The 14,361-nt window shown below is 41.5% G+C and overlaps 3 protein-coding genes across 3 annotated transcripts; 2 read left to right on the top strand and 1 right to left on the bottom strand.

Annotated features, from left to right (window-relative positions):
• Nucleotides 1-19: 19 nt before the first annotated feature.
• LOC108808375 (translation initiation factor IF-2, chloroplastic) lies at nt 20-5,032 on the top strand. The gene is made up of 12 exons (XM_018580534.2): nt 20-1,867; nt 1,979-2,011; nt 2,280-2,393; nt 2,473-2,622; nt 2,726-2,824; nt 2,919-2,981; nt 3,197-3,352; nt 3,439-3,504; nt 3,604-3,840; nt 3,936-4,211; nt 4,387-4,575; nt 4,675-5,032. Exons 1-12 carry the CDS (start codon nt 326-328, stop codon nt 4,828-4,830), a joined length of 3,081 nt encoding a protein of 1,026 aa, XP_018436036.1. The 5' UTR covers nt 20-325; the 3' UTR covers nt 4,831-5,032.
• Nucleotides 5,033-5,607: 575 nt separating this feature from the next.
• Nucleotides 5,608-10,151, top strand: LOC108812947 (leucine-rich repeat receptor-like serine/threonine-protein kinase At1g17230). Its single transcript, XM_018585356.2, has 3 exons — nt 5,608-9,036; nt 9,506-9,892; nt 9,989-10,151. The coding sequence occupies exons 1-3, from the start codon at nt 6,114-6,116 to the stop codon at nt 10,012-10,014; spliced, it is 3,336 nt and encodes a 1,111-aa protein (XP_018440858.1). The 5' UTR covers nt 5,608-6,113; the 3' UTR covers nt 10,015-10,151.
• Nucleotides 10,152-11,824: 1,673 nt separating this feature from the next.
• Nucleotides 11,825-14,100, bottom strand: LOC108844264 (receptor-like protein 2). The gene has a single exon (XM_018617488.2). The coding sequence runs from the start codon at nt 13,994-13,996 to the stop codon at nt 11,825-11,827; it is 2,172 nt and encodes a 723-aa protein (XP_018472990.1). The 5' UTR covers nt 13,997-14,100.
• Between the last annotated feature and the right edge of the window lie 261 nt (nt 14,101-14,361).

Here is a 14,361-nt window from a genome sequence, read left to right on the forward strand (position 1 = left end):
AATGGCCTTATCGGAAATCCGCGAAAAATTCCAGGCATAGAAGCAGCCACACCCACACAAGCTCTCAAGTTCAAAGTTATCCCTCTGCTTCTTCCTTCCTTCCTTCCTCCTTCACTTATCTCTTCTCTCTCTCTCTCTCTCTCTCTCTCTCTCTCTCTCTCTATCTATCAAATTTGCTCATTTGATTTTCCAATTAGCTTGACGATATTCGTCGATAAACCCGATTTCTAGTTGAAATCCGTTGGAATGAGATAAAGGTTTCTGATGTTATTGTGAAAATTTTGTTGTTTCTTTTGTTTCATTCGTGTTCTGTGTGTTGATTGAGATGCCGTCGATGCTGGTCCTCGTCGGCACAGTGCCGTCGTTGGTTTCTCTGGTTAGTCCTCCAGGAGGTAGTGTTTCTGGAACTAGTCTGTCGTATGGATCGTATGCATTAGTAAAGAGGGTTTCTTTGTCAAGGAAGGGGAATAAGAGATGGCTGTGTAGATATTCTTCTGTTTCGTCTTCAGCTACTACTAGTACTAGTACTGACTTCATCGCTGAGGCGAACAACGGCAACTCAGTTTCTATAGATTCTAACTCTTTTAAAGGAGGGGATGATGACAGCGAGATTGTGCTCAAGCAGGCTCCTAAACCTGTGTTGAAACCCCCCGTGGCAAGAGTGGAGAGGGGTGGTGTCGGGTTGAGTTCTTCTGCTCCTTGGAGCAAGGAGTTATCGAACGGGGTTAAGTTTGATGGAGAGGAAGAGAGGAATAAGGTTATTGAATCTCTTGGAGAAGTGTTGGATAAAGCTGAGAGTTTAGAGATTCCAAAACCGGGTAAGAAAGAAGGTGGTGAGGGTGTTAAACCGTCGCAGCCTATTAGTGACTCCAGAAACGGTGCCTTTGCGAGTGGTGGAGGGACAAGGAAGACGAAGACGATGAAGAGCGTGTGGCGTAAGGGAGATGCTGTTGCAGCTGTGGAGAAAGTTGTGAAGCAAGAACCCAAAATTGATAGTAGGGGAAGACAGGGTGATGGCACTCAATTGTCACCACCTCAGGCACCTTTAAGACCTCAACCACCTTTAAGAGCTCAGCCACAGCTGCAAGGGAAGCCTATGGTAGCTCCACCACCTGTGAAGAAACCCATTTTGAAAGATCTTGGTATGTCATCAAAACCTTCAGGTCCCATCTTGAAAGATGTTGGTATGGCATCAAAGCCGCCTCCAGTTTCCGAAGAGGTTGATTCCAGCAACAAAAGTAAAGAAAGGAAGCCTATATTGGTTGATAAGTTTGCTTCAAAGAAAAAAAGTGCTGATCCTGCGGCCTCTCAGACTGTGTTAGCTCCTACTAAGCCTGGAAAAGGTCCTCCTTCTAGCAAGTTCAGAGTTGAGCACCGTAATAAAAAGAACGCATCAGCTAATCCAAGGCGAAGAATGGTTGCTCAAGACGACGCAGACGAAGATGCGTCGGAGTTGAATGTCTCCATTCCTGGATCAGGTAGAAAAGGGAGGAAGTGGAGTAAAGCTAGTAGGAAGGCTGCAAGACTCCAGGCTGCAAGAGATGCAGCGCCTGTTAAAGCTGAAATCTTAGAGGTTGAGGAAGAAGGCATGTCCATTGAGGATTTGGCTTACAACTTGGCCATAGGTGAAGGTGACATCCTTGGTTATCTATACTCGAAAGGGATCAGGCCTGATGGTGTGCAGACTTTGGACAGAGAGATGGTGAGGATGATTTGTAGAGATTATGATGTCGAGGTCCTTGATGCTGATTCAGTTCAAGTTGAAGAAATGGCAAAGAAAAAGGAAATTTTTGATGAAGAAGATTTGGACAAGTTGGAAGACAGGCCTCCTGTCATCACCATAATGGGTCATGTCGACCACGGAAAGGTAGCCACTGTTTTTGCTCTAATTTTTTCTACTTATTAGTCAGATAGCTGACTTCTTTCTAAAGCAGCAGATCTTTTCCTAATGCATTTTCTAAAATTATCTATTTTGCAGACTACTCTTCTGGACTATATCAGAAAAAGCAAGGTATGAAACCTCTTTATCTATGAGTTTAGCTAATCTAACCTAACACTGATTTGCCTTTTGTTTATCAAGAAATTTTATTGTGACCTCTTAGATTTTTTTTACCATTTCTAGAGTATGGCTGATGGCAATTAAAGTGTTGAGTATAGATCTCACCTTTAGTATGTGTTTACATTTCTGCTTTAATTTTTGAAATACTGTTTTGTTTATTCATTCACTTATTGTCTAGATAGCGGTTTCAGCTAATGTATATTCTCTGGATATCTTCCAGGTTGCAGCTTCAGAAGCAGGGGGAATTACACAAGGGATCGGTGCATATAAGGTGTCAGTTCCTGTTGATGGGAATGTTCAGTCATGCGTTTTCCTTGATACTCCTGGACACGAGGTAGATCCTTTCACTTGCAAGTTTATCTCTCACATCATACCATAAATTAGCTTATCTAACTTTTTAAGAGCTCATCTAGGCATTTGGTGCAATGAGAGCTCGCGGAGCACGGGTGACTGACATCGCAATCATTGTGGTTGCTGCTGATGATGGAATTCGTCCTCAGACAAATGAAGCAATAGCTCACGCAAAGGCTGCTGGTGTCCCTATAGTCATAGCTATCAATAAGGTATAGTATGTCCATGTAGCACCAAGAGTACTGCTTGGACATTCAACTTTCACCATTAGTATACGTAACGTCTCTCATTCTGAATCATTTTTTCCTGTACCAGATAGATAAAGACGGAGCTAGTCCAGAGAGAGTGATGCAAGAGCTTTCTTCAATTGGTTTGATGCCTGAAGATTGGGGTGGTGATGTTCCAATGGTTCAGGTTTGAATATCAACTCTTAGCGCATGCATATATGTTTCAGGCTTTATATATTCAGTGGGGTCTCATATCATGCTCTTTATTTGTCTTTTGACAGATCAGTGCGTTGAAAGGGGAGAATGTCGATGATCTGTTGGAAACTGTCATGCTTGTTGCAGAGGTTAGTTTTTTTTTATTTATCCCATGATAATGGGTTTGCTTTGATATTTTATTTTCGTGTCTTCTCTTTTTGGTAGTGCATAAGAGTCTTAAGTTGGCAGATTGTCTAATTGGCTACAAAATGACTTACATACTTTCTCCAAAGTGGGCTCAAAATCTCGCTTAAGATGGCTTTAGACTTAAAACGCTTACATGACGGTATTTTGATTGTTTCAGCTGCAAGAGTTGAAAGCAAATCCAGACAGAAATGCCAAGGGCATTGTCATTGAAGCTGGACTTGATAAAGCGAAAGGACCATTTGCGACATTCATTGTTCAGAAGGGCACTTTGAAAAGAGGGGATGTTGTTGTCTGTGGAGAAGCTTTCGGAAAGGTCTATTCAGAATTTAGCATTCTCCTCAATCCACACTGTGCAGATGGTATAAAAATGTCTAGGAACTTATCTGTTTCTGTGTTTAGGTACGAGCTTTATTTGATCACAGCGGGGAACGAGTTGATGAAGCTGGACCCTCCATACCTGTACAGGTTTGTTGTTTCATACATTAACAACAATAAATACATGTTTATTTCTCATGTATGAATTGATTTAGGTACCTTTTCTGAGGATCTTTATCGAAATTGCAGGTGATTGGTTTAAACAATGTACCCATTGCTGGTGACGAGTTTGAGATTGTCTCTTCCCTTGATGTGGCGCGTGAGATGGCAGAGGCACGTGCAGTATCACTACGAGATGAAAGAATATCTGCAAAGGCTGGAGATGGAAAAGTCACGCTTTCATCCTTAGCTTCCGCTGTATCAGCCAAAAAGATGTCAGGCTTAGATTTGCATCAGCTTAATATCATCTTGAAGGTTGATGTACAGGTAAAGAGCCAGTTTGATCATTAGGTTTAATCGTCGTCTTTAAATAATTTGGTTTCCTATGTTATGCTGATGCAAATCACCAATGTGAATACTAGGGATCCATTGAAGCTGTCAGACAAGCTCTGCAAGTGCTTCCTCAAGAGAATGTGACATTGAAATTTTTGCTACAAGCGACAGGGGATGTGAGCAACAGTGATGTTGATCTAGCTTCAGCGAGTGAAGCCATCATTTTCGGGTTTAGTGTCAAAGCATCTGGCTCCGTTAAAAAAGCTGCAGAAAACAAAGGTGTTGAAATCCGGCTATACAGAGTTATCTATGAGCTTATTGACGATGTACGAAACGCAATGGAAGGACTTCTTGAGTCTGTTGAGGTTAGCTCCGGTTTCATTACCCCACTTCTAAAGCGTTTTGTTTGGTTCTCTGAACTGATCAACGTTTTGGTTATTTAGAGTTAAAAACATGATGTAATCTCCTATTATGTAGTTTCACTTGATGAGTCATTTTTGGAGTTTTGAAAAACTGAAGATTCATGTGGTTTATTGATAGGAACAAATCCCAATAGGGTCAGCAGAAGTTCGAGCTACTTTCAGCAGTGGAAGCGGTCGTGTGGCTGGATGCATGGTGAATGAAGGCAAATTTGTCAAAGATTGTGGCATCAGGGTGATCCGGAAGGGTAAAACCGTCCATGTCGGTGTCCTTGATTCTCTTAAACGTGTCAAAGAAAATGTGAAAGAGGTAAGACATTTTTCCTTGCTGTCAACATCCATCTTACACGCTAAAAGATATATTACAAGTCAAATATAAACATGTATTGTTTGTTTGTATTTGTTTTAGGTGGGTGCTGGATTAGAATGTGGTATCGGTATGGATGACTATGATGATTGGATTGAAGGAGACACCATTGAGGCCTTTAACGCGGTTCAAAAGAGGAGAACGTTAGAAGAAGCATCTGCTTCAATGTCTGCTGCAATTGAAGAGGCTGGAGTTTGAGCTGTAATTTTTAGTCATCAAAGAAGCAAACAGGGTACAGCTTTGAGTTCGCACAACAGTTTGGTTGGTACATTGTGTGTATGGTCTCATGTTGTATATGGTAAATGTTTCTCTACATTCAGTTGATTAATGTAGGGGAAAAAAAAAACAAAATGTGACAATATTTTGTTGAAAAAAAAAATCAAAAAGGTAATTACGTATTTTTTTTATGGACAACATCACATTAATAAATAGAGATGATCAAAAGAAACTATTAAGTTGATCCTATGTTGAATGGGAAGCCAAGTATATATTACTATTAACATGATAGAATGAGATAAATTTACCATGATAATTGGTACACTTACTATTTTGAGCATTATTGTATAAGAATTGGCATTATTGTATAAGAATCAATTCTTATACAATAATGCTCAAAATAGTAAGTGTACAAATTCTTATACAATAATGCTCAAAATAGTAAGTGTACCAATTATCATGGTAAATTTATCTCATTTCATGTGATCCTTGTACAATAATGCTCAGAATAGTAAGTGTACCAATCATCATGGTAAATTTATCTCATTTCGTGTGATCCTACGCAGCACTATGTATTTGTGAGTCGGCAGAGGACTAAAAGTGTCAAAGAACAAAGCTTTAGTGGCTATTTAACAGACAACAAGATGGACGCGAAAAAGACAGCGATCACACTTCCACTTGTTGTGTGGCTTTAACGGTCAACGATAAACATCATGAGCTCACAGACTCCAACACTTCTCTTTCACACCCGTCACCAAAGAAAATTAAAAAGCATAACATCAACAGCTTTAAAGATCACTGTCACTGTCCTTGGATCATCTTTTTCACGTGTCGTCTTCATCAAATCCTCACCGTCCCAACTAAAACAAGATATCCTCTGTTTTTGACAACCCAGAGAAACACTAAAATAAATAAAAGGATCCAAGAAGAGTTTTTTTCTTGATTCAATGGATCTGTACAAACCTAGCTTCTCACCACCACGTGATTTGAACCCACTTTCTGCTGAAAATTATGGTAAACCAAAACCGGAGAAAAGGGAAGAGGTGTCGTCGACAAAGAGGATTAAAACATAGTTGACTTTTTTTACATTTACAAAGATTGTCTTTTCTTGATCAATCAAGATCAGTCCTTTCTTCTTTTCCCATTCCATAAAATTTCCAAACTTTGATGTTTCTTAATTCTTTTTGTTTCTTCAATTTATCCCACATGCGTAGAAGCTAAGGCAGCACATATCACTCTGTTTCTTCACAAAAGCTTTTAAAAAAATGAGTGGTGTCATCATCATACGTTTCTTGATTCTCTGTTCTTTCTCCTTCATCTTAGTGACATCAATAAACGAAGAAGGACATGCTCTTCTGGAGTTCAAAGCATCTCTCAACGACTCCAACGGCTATCTCATCAGCTGGAACGGTTCGGATTCAAATCCATGCAACTGGACAGGAGTCTCGTGTAACCGTCTCGGAACCGTGACTTCCGTTGACCTCAGTGGGATGAATCTTTCAGGTACACTCTCTCCTCTCATATGCAAGCTTCACGGTTTGATTCACTTGAACCTCTCCACCAACTTCATCTCCGGTCCAATCCCTAGAGACTTCTCTCTCTGCAGAACCCTAGAGGTTCTCGATCTCTGCACAAACAGGCTCCACGGGGTGATCCCTATCCAGCTCACCATGATCAACACTCTCCAGAAGCTCTCTCTCTGCGAGAACTACCTCTTCGGTTCGATCCCTAGGTTCATCGGCAGCATGAGCTCGCTCCAAGAGCTCGAGATCTACAGCAACAACCTCACGGGCGTGATCCCTTCTTCCGTAGGGAAGCTGAGACGGCTCAGGGTGATTAGGGCAGGGCGTAACATGCTGTCCGGTGTGATCCCGTCTGAGATCAGCGGTTGCGTGAGCTTGAAGGTACTCGGATTAGCGGAGAATCTCCTCGAGGGCTCTCTTCCTAAGCAGCTCGAGAGGCTTCTAAACCTAACCGACTTGATACTCTGGCAAAACCGTTTGTCCGGAGAGATACCTCCTTCGGTAGGAAACATCACAAACCTCGAGGTGCTTGCGCTGCACGAAAACTACTTCACTGGGAAAATACCTAGAGAGATTGGTAACCTAGCAAAGATGAAAAGGCTGTATCTTTACACTAACCAGCTAACCGGAGAGATACCTTGCGAGATAGGTAACTTAACAGATGCGGTTGAGATAGATTTTTCGGAGAATCAGTTGACAGGTTACATCCCAAGAGAGTTAGGTCAGGTTTTGAATCTTAAGCTACTTCATCTGTTTGAGAACAATCTTCAAGGTTCAATCCCTAGGGAGCTTGGAGAGTTAGCACTGTTGCAGAAGCTAGACTTGTCTATCAATAGACTAACCGGTACCGTCCCACTTGAGCTTCAGTTCTTAACTTCGCTTGTGGATCTCCAACTCTTTGACAACCAGCTCCAAGGAACCATTCCTCCTCTCATTGGTTACTACAGAAACTTCACCGTTCTTGACATGTCTGCCAATAATCTCTCCGGCTCCATCCCTGCTCACTTCTGCAGATTCCAGAAGCTGATACTTCTGAGCCTCGGTTCAAACAAGTTATCAGGAAACATCCCTCGCGGTCTCATAACCTGCAAGTCGCTCACAAAGCTTATGTTAGGAGACAACATGCTAACGGGAACCCTTCCCTCTGAGTTGTTTAATCTTCAGAACCTAACTGCATTAGAGCTTCACCAAAACTTGCTATCAGGGAACATATCCGCGGACTTGGGGAAGCTGAAGAGCTTAGAAAGACTTCGTCTAGCTAACAACAACTTCACCGGTGAGATTCCTCCTGAGATCAAGAACCTCACAAAGATTGTTGGCTTGAACATCTCCTCCAATCAGCTCACAGGTCACATCCCTAGAGAGCTAGGGAGTTGCGTCACTATCCAGAGGCTTGACATTAGTGGTAACAGGTTCTCTGGTTACATAGCTGAAGAGCTTGGTCAGTTGGTGAATCTAGAGATCTTGAAGCTGTCTGATAATAAACTGACCGGTGAGATCCCTCATAGCTTTGGTGATCTCACAAGGCTCATGGAGTTACAGCTAGGTGGCAATCTCTTGTCTGGAAACATCCCTTTGGAGCTAGGTAAACTAACCTCTCTGCAAATCTCACTCAACATCAGCCACAACAACCTCTCCGGCGCCATCCCAGACAGTTTAGGAAACCTTCAGATGCTTGAGATACTTTACCTCAACGACAACGAGCTCTCAGGCGCCATCCCCGCGTCGATCGGGAACCTCATGAGCCTCCTCATCTGCAACATCTCGAACAATAACTTGGCGGGAAAGGTACCGGACACAGCCGTCTTCCAACGGATGGATTCATCGAACTTCGCTGGAAACAACCGTCTGTGTAACCCTCAGAGAAGCAGCCGTTGCGAAGAATCATCATCACTTGGCACACGTTCGGATTCGAAGCTGAGGTGGTTGATGAGAGGCTCACAGGGGAAAAAGATCTTGACGATCGCGTGTGTTGTGATTGGTTCTGTTTCTTTTCTTGCTTTTATCAGTATCTGTTTGGTGATAAAGAGAAGAGAGCCGGAGTTCGTTGCGCTCGAGGATGAAACAAAACCGGATGTCATGGACAGCTACTACTTCCCTAAAGAAGGGTTCACATACCAAGGACTTGTGGACGCGACCAGAAACTTCTCTGAAGACGTGGTTTTAGGGAGAGGAGCGTGTGGGACAGTCTACAGAGCTGAGATGTCTGATGGGGAAGTGATAGCGGTTAAGAAGCTGAACTCTCGAGGGGAAGGAGCTAGCTCTGATAACAGCTTCAGAGCCGAGATATCGACGCTTGGGAAGATAAGGCACAGGAACATAGTGAAGCTGTATGGTTTCTGCTACCACCAGAACTCGAATCTTCTCTTGTATGAGTACATGTCAAAGGGAAGCCTTGGTGAGCAGCTTCAGCGAGGAGGGAAGAGTTGTTTGTTGGATTGGAATGCTAGGTATAGAATCGCCCTCGGGGCTGCGGAGGGTTTGTGTTACCTCCATCATGATTGCAGACCTCAGATAGTTCACCGCGATATTAAATCGAATAATATTCTTCTTGATGAGATGCTACAAGCTCATGTGGGAGATTTTGGCCTGGCTAAGTTGATTGATCTCTCTTATTCGAAGTCCATGTCTGCTGTTGCTGGCTCGTATGGTTACATCGCTCCAGGTGAGTCTAATATATCAAAGGTTTCTTTCTCCACATACACAAGCTTATATGTAGGCCTGTGGTTTTGAATCGAACCGAAATTTTTGGTTGGTTTGGTTCGCTCGGTTATGAGTTCGGTTCAATTTGGCAGGTTTATAAAAAAACTTTGGTTTTCGATTAGGTTCGGTTCAGCTTTTAGCTCAGTTTTCCAAATTTTTTTTGAAGTTTCCAGAGGTTAATTAACCAAAAAATTGAACTAAACTGACTAAAGTAATCGAAATTACCTGAATTTTTTAAAAAAATTAACCAAAATATAATCAAAATTAAAAATATTGGCTAATTTCAGTAAAAATTTTAAAAATCGAACTATCTGAATACCGAGTCGAACTGAACCGCACTTTTTGGTTCAATTCGGCGAGATTTTGGTCAAACCAAACTACCTGAATCCGCATTCCTAACACATCTGAGTCTATGTTTTGTTGTGTTTCAGAATATGCTTACACGATGAAGGTGACAGAGAAATGTGATATCTACAGCTTTGGAGTTGTGCTTTTGGAGCTGATAACAGGAAAGCCACCAGTTCAACCGTTGGAGCAAGGAGGGGATCTAGTCAACTGGGTTAGGAGATCGATCCGTAACATGGTTCCAACAGTTGAAATGTTTGATGAAAGACTGGATAGGACAGATAAGAGTACGGTTCATGAGATGTCTCTGGTCCTAAAGATTGCACTGTTCTGCACCAGCAACTCTCCAGCTAGTAGACCAACTATGAGAGAAGTTGTGGCTATGATTTTTGAAGCTAGGGCATCATCAACAAGCCTCTCTTCTTCTTCCATCACATCAGAAACTCCTCTAGAAGACGAAAAGTCCTGCAAAGGTCTGTATATCCACACACACACACTTGGCTGATACTTCCAATATTCATTCACTTTTTTCCTGACTATTACAATAACATTTCTTTCTGTTTCTGCAGAAATTGACTTTGTTGCATCACCTTGAAGTCAACAAATTAGTCCAGTTCAGTATAGAGAGGAGAAGATAGAATTTTTGATTCTGGTCCGCTTGAGCCTCTATTGATATCTGCAGACATTGTTGAGAAACATTGTTGAGAACACGTAAAGCATGTTGTAACTATATTTCAAAAAGAACAAAACGGAGTCGGGAACTAGGTAGTCTTGAAATAAATAAAATATGAAAATTAATCCTGCTGTACGGAGATAACTTGTGTAACAATCTATTGGGATTAGCATTAGTTTAGAGGGAAAAGAAAAAACAATAGATGTATTTTCCTGGAAACTTCTTTGCATTGGTAAACTCATTGACATTCATTGAACATAAACAAACTTGTCCAGAAAACTACAAAGAGTAGTAAAAAAGAGAAACGTGAAACCGAAGTTAACTCTTTGAGTTTAGTTTCTCAAACAAAATCTTCTGTTATCGATTGAATAAAAGTTAAGAAAAACGTGTAGGTTACTCCATCGATGTACGGCGAGATTGCCTCACGCGCAAAATCCCTAAAACCAGACCAAGTTCAGGCACACAGGCTTTCTTTAAATCCCACATATATATATATTTCGAAGCGGTGATTCAAGATATTTATATCATCTGAAAGTCGAAATCTACATAACCAAAAAAAAAGTCGGAATCAATTCATTAACAATGGCTGAGAAAAACTCAGGAACGACACGCACGTCCAGAACGAGGAACAGCTTCACTTCCAAATGCTCTTCACTGATGAGACAACAACACGCTCGTCTCTGTATTATTCGCATCTGCGCTACAATGCTTCTACGATCCTATTTAGATGACAACGACGATTACTAACCATAGTTATGTTTTTTTTTAAAGAAAACTAACCATAGTTATGTGTGCAATAATAATATTACTATGGGCCTTTTGGCTTCTTCGTTTTTTTTGGTTATCAATATTTCGCCGGAGAGGCACCTCACGGCGTCAGTTTCTACATTTTTCGGCCAGTCTGGATATTTTTTAGTTAGTTATTAAATGCTTTGATGTAATAGTCGGATGGTTGTGTATATTTTTTTTTTTTTTGAATAAATGTAAAATTTTATTCAAACAAAAACTTTTTTACAACTAGTGCAACATAAATGAAATTTCCAAAGACAAACAAAATTAAAACTAACACTTTTTCTTCTCATCTTGCTAATCTCTTTAAAAGTCAATTACTTCAAACTTCAATTTTCCCTCTCAAGTTTGACCATATGAAACAAGTCAAGCTTGGAAATGCCATGGAGTTCTCCTCATTAAAACCCTCATTAGAGAAAACCCTATTGAGACAAAACTCTAATGGGAGAAAAAGAGTAAGAACCCCATGGCTAGGGAACAAATTGAAGTTATCCATAAAAGACTTTTAACCTTCAAAACTCTTATTGGAACCCATTCCAAATAACTCTCTTCAAGATTGCTCCAAATAAAACAGATGCTAGCTTGAATCCTCTTCTTTCTTGACACAAAACGAATCATGAGTTTTGCTGCGCACCAAACCAAGTCATCAGACCTTCCTCAAAATAGTCTCCTCTCCCCTTTAGTGATAGAAGCTTCAATCTCATGTTCTTGTCCACAATTTTTATCAGACACTCTGTATCTCTCGGTTTCTCTCCATGCCTGCGCGCATTTCTCTCCCACCAGATTACAAGTTGTGTATATTCATGTAAATGTAATCGTGTAAGCAACGTTGTTTCTTCGGTTATGGACCAGAACATGTATGACATTGATATTATTGTTATTAATTATTAGAGTAGTAGTAGTTTCCACTTTCCATCAACCCTAAATATACACGCTTCACATGTTATTGCCTTGCACACACCACTAAAATCGAAATAAAGCCAAAAAGGTATCCAATGGCAATCCCAGTGACAAGTATTCTCTTTAACTCATCATCTTCTGTGGTTGTAGCAGGCTCCCGACTTGGAGCAGTGCAGGAAGTTAGAAGCACACCACCGCACAACAATGGGTTTCCTTCAAAACATGCTTTTGGAAAAGTATCAAACTGACCTCCTGTGGGTATTGGCCCTTCGAGACTGTTGTTAGCCACGTTAAAATAGGACATGAAATGGAGCTGCCTCAACGAAGGAGGTATTCTACCAGATAGACTATTGTTGGACAGGTCCATCCTCTCTAGGTTGGTGAGGTTGGACAGTTCATCTGGGATCCCGCCAGAGAAAAAGTTGCCAAGAAGCTCCAGAACTTGAAGAGCCTTTAACTGGCCAATCTCTACAGGTATACTCCCGGTTAGGTTATTCCTTCTGATGTAAATGGCAGGTGGGAAGTTGTACATGTGATTGTATTGCTGATTAACGGTAATGTTGTTGGATCCGACAAAAATAGGCAGCGGTAGATAGTTAGTTTCTGTTTCCTCCTTTTGGGTCATGAGACCCCTCAGGTGAAAGAACTCCTTTGGCAGCTCTCCTGTAAGTAGGTTCTCTGATAGATCGATGTAGAAAAGGTTGGGGAGAGTTCCCAACCAACCAGGAACAGACCCTACGAGTCGGTTGTGGACCTGTGGTACTACACCTTTAATTCGACATCCACCAATGGCAAATATTTGGAGTTTAGGGAATCCATCTGAGGATATAAAGTCTATGTTGCTTGGAAACGTTTCACCGTAAAAATTCTTTGCTAAGATTAGAGTTGACAGTTTCCTGCAGCCCTGAAGAATCCTGAGAGCTCCTGTTATGTTTGTTAAATTATTGTCTGAAAAAGCCAGGAACGTTAGGGACTCAAGTTCCTTTACTTGAGGAGATATCTGACCCGTTAGCTTATTGCCTGCAAACCTGAGGGCCGTGAGAGACTTGCATGAGAAAACCTTATCCGGAACATCACCAGTGAAGCTATTGTTTCCGAGATCTAGAATTCTAAGACTCTGCAACCGGCTAAACTCTATCTCTGTCAAGGTTCCTCTCAGCCGGTTGATCCTCAAGTTCAACTTGACGAGTTTAGTACAGTTTGCAAGAGAAAGTGGAACTGTACCAGTGATGTTATTAATATGTAGTTGAAGGCTTTGCAAGTTTGAAAGATGACCTATGTCCTTTGGTATTTCTCCTTCTAGGTGGTTGAAGTAAAGCTCAAGCAACGTTAGTTTCTTGAGCCGGGTGATGCTGTTATCAATCTTTCCAGTTAGCTGATTGGCTGGGAGAAATAGTTGCTCTAGCTCGGAGAGATTGTAGACTTCAACAGGTATTTCACCTGAGATATTGTTGAAGCCTGCTCTTAGGACAGTAAGGTTTAAACATGTGCCTAATCCTGTGGAGATATGGCCAGCAAAATCGTTATAAGAGAAGTCCAATCTGCTGAGCTGAGGTGAACTCATGCACATGAAGGAAGGGTTTGGACCAGTGAAGCTGTTATTGCTAACATTGAAACTGATTAAACTGGAAGCTCCCAGGAGATATATAGAAGTATTGAGGACCTCGCCTTGGAGAAGATTGCTTGACAAGTCAACGGTCTGGATTGGGAAGAGCTTGCTGCTTCCATCATCAAATGCTTGTTCAAATGGCAACTCACCGTTGAAGCTATTGTGACTAAGGTTAAGAACTATGAGCTGATCAAGGGCAGAGAAGAAACCTGGTGGGAGAGGACCAGAGAGGAGGTTATGAGAAAGGTCGAGATGAGAGAGACGGTGGAGGTTCTGAAGAGACGAGCTGAGGTATCCTGAGAGTCCTCTAAGGGGTAAGGAAACTGCGGTGACGTGACTCTCTGGTGTATCATCGCATGTTATCCCTTCCCAGGAACAACAATCAATGGAGAGGTTCCAGTTCAGAGGAGAAACAGAAGAGGAAACATTGCCGGAAAACCACAGGAGAGATTCTCGATCTTGCGGGTTACAGACAGCTTCTGAAAGTGTAAGAAAGAGAGCAGATAGGAAGAGAATACAGAGGAGGCAGAAGAAATGTATGTGAGAACTCGGAGGTTGTACATGTTTTGTGGTTAGTCTCACAAGGGCTTTGGCTTTGGATCCCATTTCCTCATCTAAGATAGTAAGAAGAACAAACACAGAGATAAAGAAGAAGAAAAAGAAATCTTCTCGTCAATACAAGAAATGGCCAAGGGAAATAGTCAGACAAGAGTCACTAGACGAAGCAGGTTTCTTGTGATCTTAGGCCTGTTCATTTGGTTGCCGCAGGTTTCTGCGTCGGCGTCAACGGCTGCGTCAAACTCGTTTGGTTGTTGTTCGTTTTGCAGACGCCGACGCTGACGCCGATGCAAATTGTTGTTCGTTTGATAGACGCTGCGGCTATTTTCATTTTATTCATATTTTATTTTTAGAAATTTGTAAAATTGTCTTTGAAATAAATAAAATATTGCCAAAATATATATACATCCATA

This window comes from Raphanus sativus, chromosome 1 (genome assembly GCF_000801105.2).
Source record: "Raphanus sativus cultivar WK10039 chromosome 1, ASM80110v3, whole genome shotgun sequence".
Taxonomy (NCBI): domain Eukaryota; kingdom Viridiplantae; phylum Streptophyta; class Magnoliopsida; order Brassicales; family Brassicaceae; genus Raphanus; species Raphanus sativus.

Excerpts from the sequence above, each read along its gene's own strand:
- LOC108812947 (XM_018585356.2), top strand. The coding sequence starts at position 6,114 with ATGAGTGGTGTCATCATCATACGTTTCTTGATTCTCTGTTCTTTCTCC. Across the intron at positions 9,037-9,505 it reads GTATGGTTACATCGCTCCAG|AATATGCTTACACGATGAAG; the intron begins GTGAGTCTAATA and ends GTTGTGTTTCAG. Across the intron at positions 9,893-9,988 it reads AGACGAAAAGTCCTGCAAAG|AAATTGACTTTGTTGCATCA; the intron begins GTCTGTATATCC and ends CTGTTTCTGCAG.
- LOC108844264 (XM_018617488.2), bottom strand. The coding sequence starts at position 13,996 with ATGGGATCCAAAGCCAAAGCCCTTGTGAGACTAACCACAAAACATGTA.
- LOC108808375 (XM_018580534.2), top strand. The coding sequence starts at position 326 with ATGCCGTCGATGCTGGTCCTCGTCGGCACAGTGCCGTCGTTGGTTTCT. Across the intron at positions 2,394-2,472 it reads TTGATACTCCTGGACACGAG|GCATTTGGTGCAATGAGAGC; the intron begins GTAGATCCTTTC and ends GAGCTCATCTAG. Across the intron at positions 3,505-3,603 it reads GACCCTCCATACCTGTACAG|GTGATTGGTTTAAACAATGT; the intron begins GTTTGTTGTTTC and ends TCGAAATTGCAG.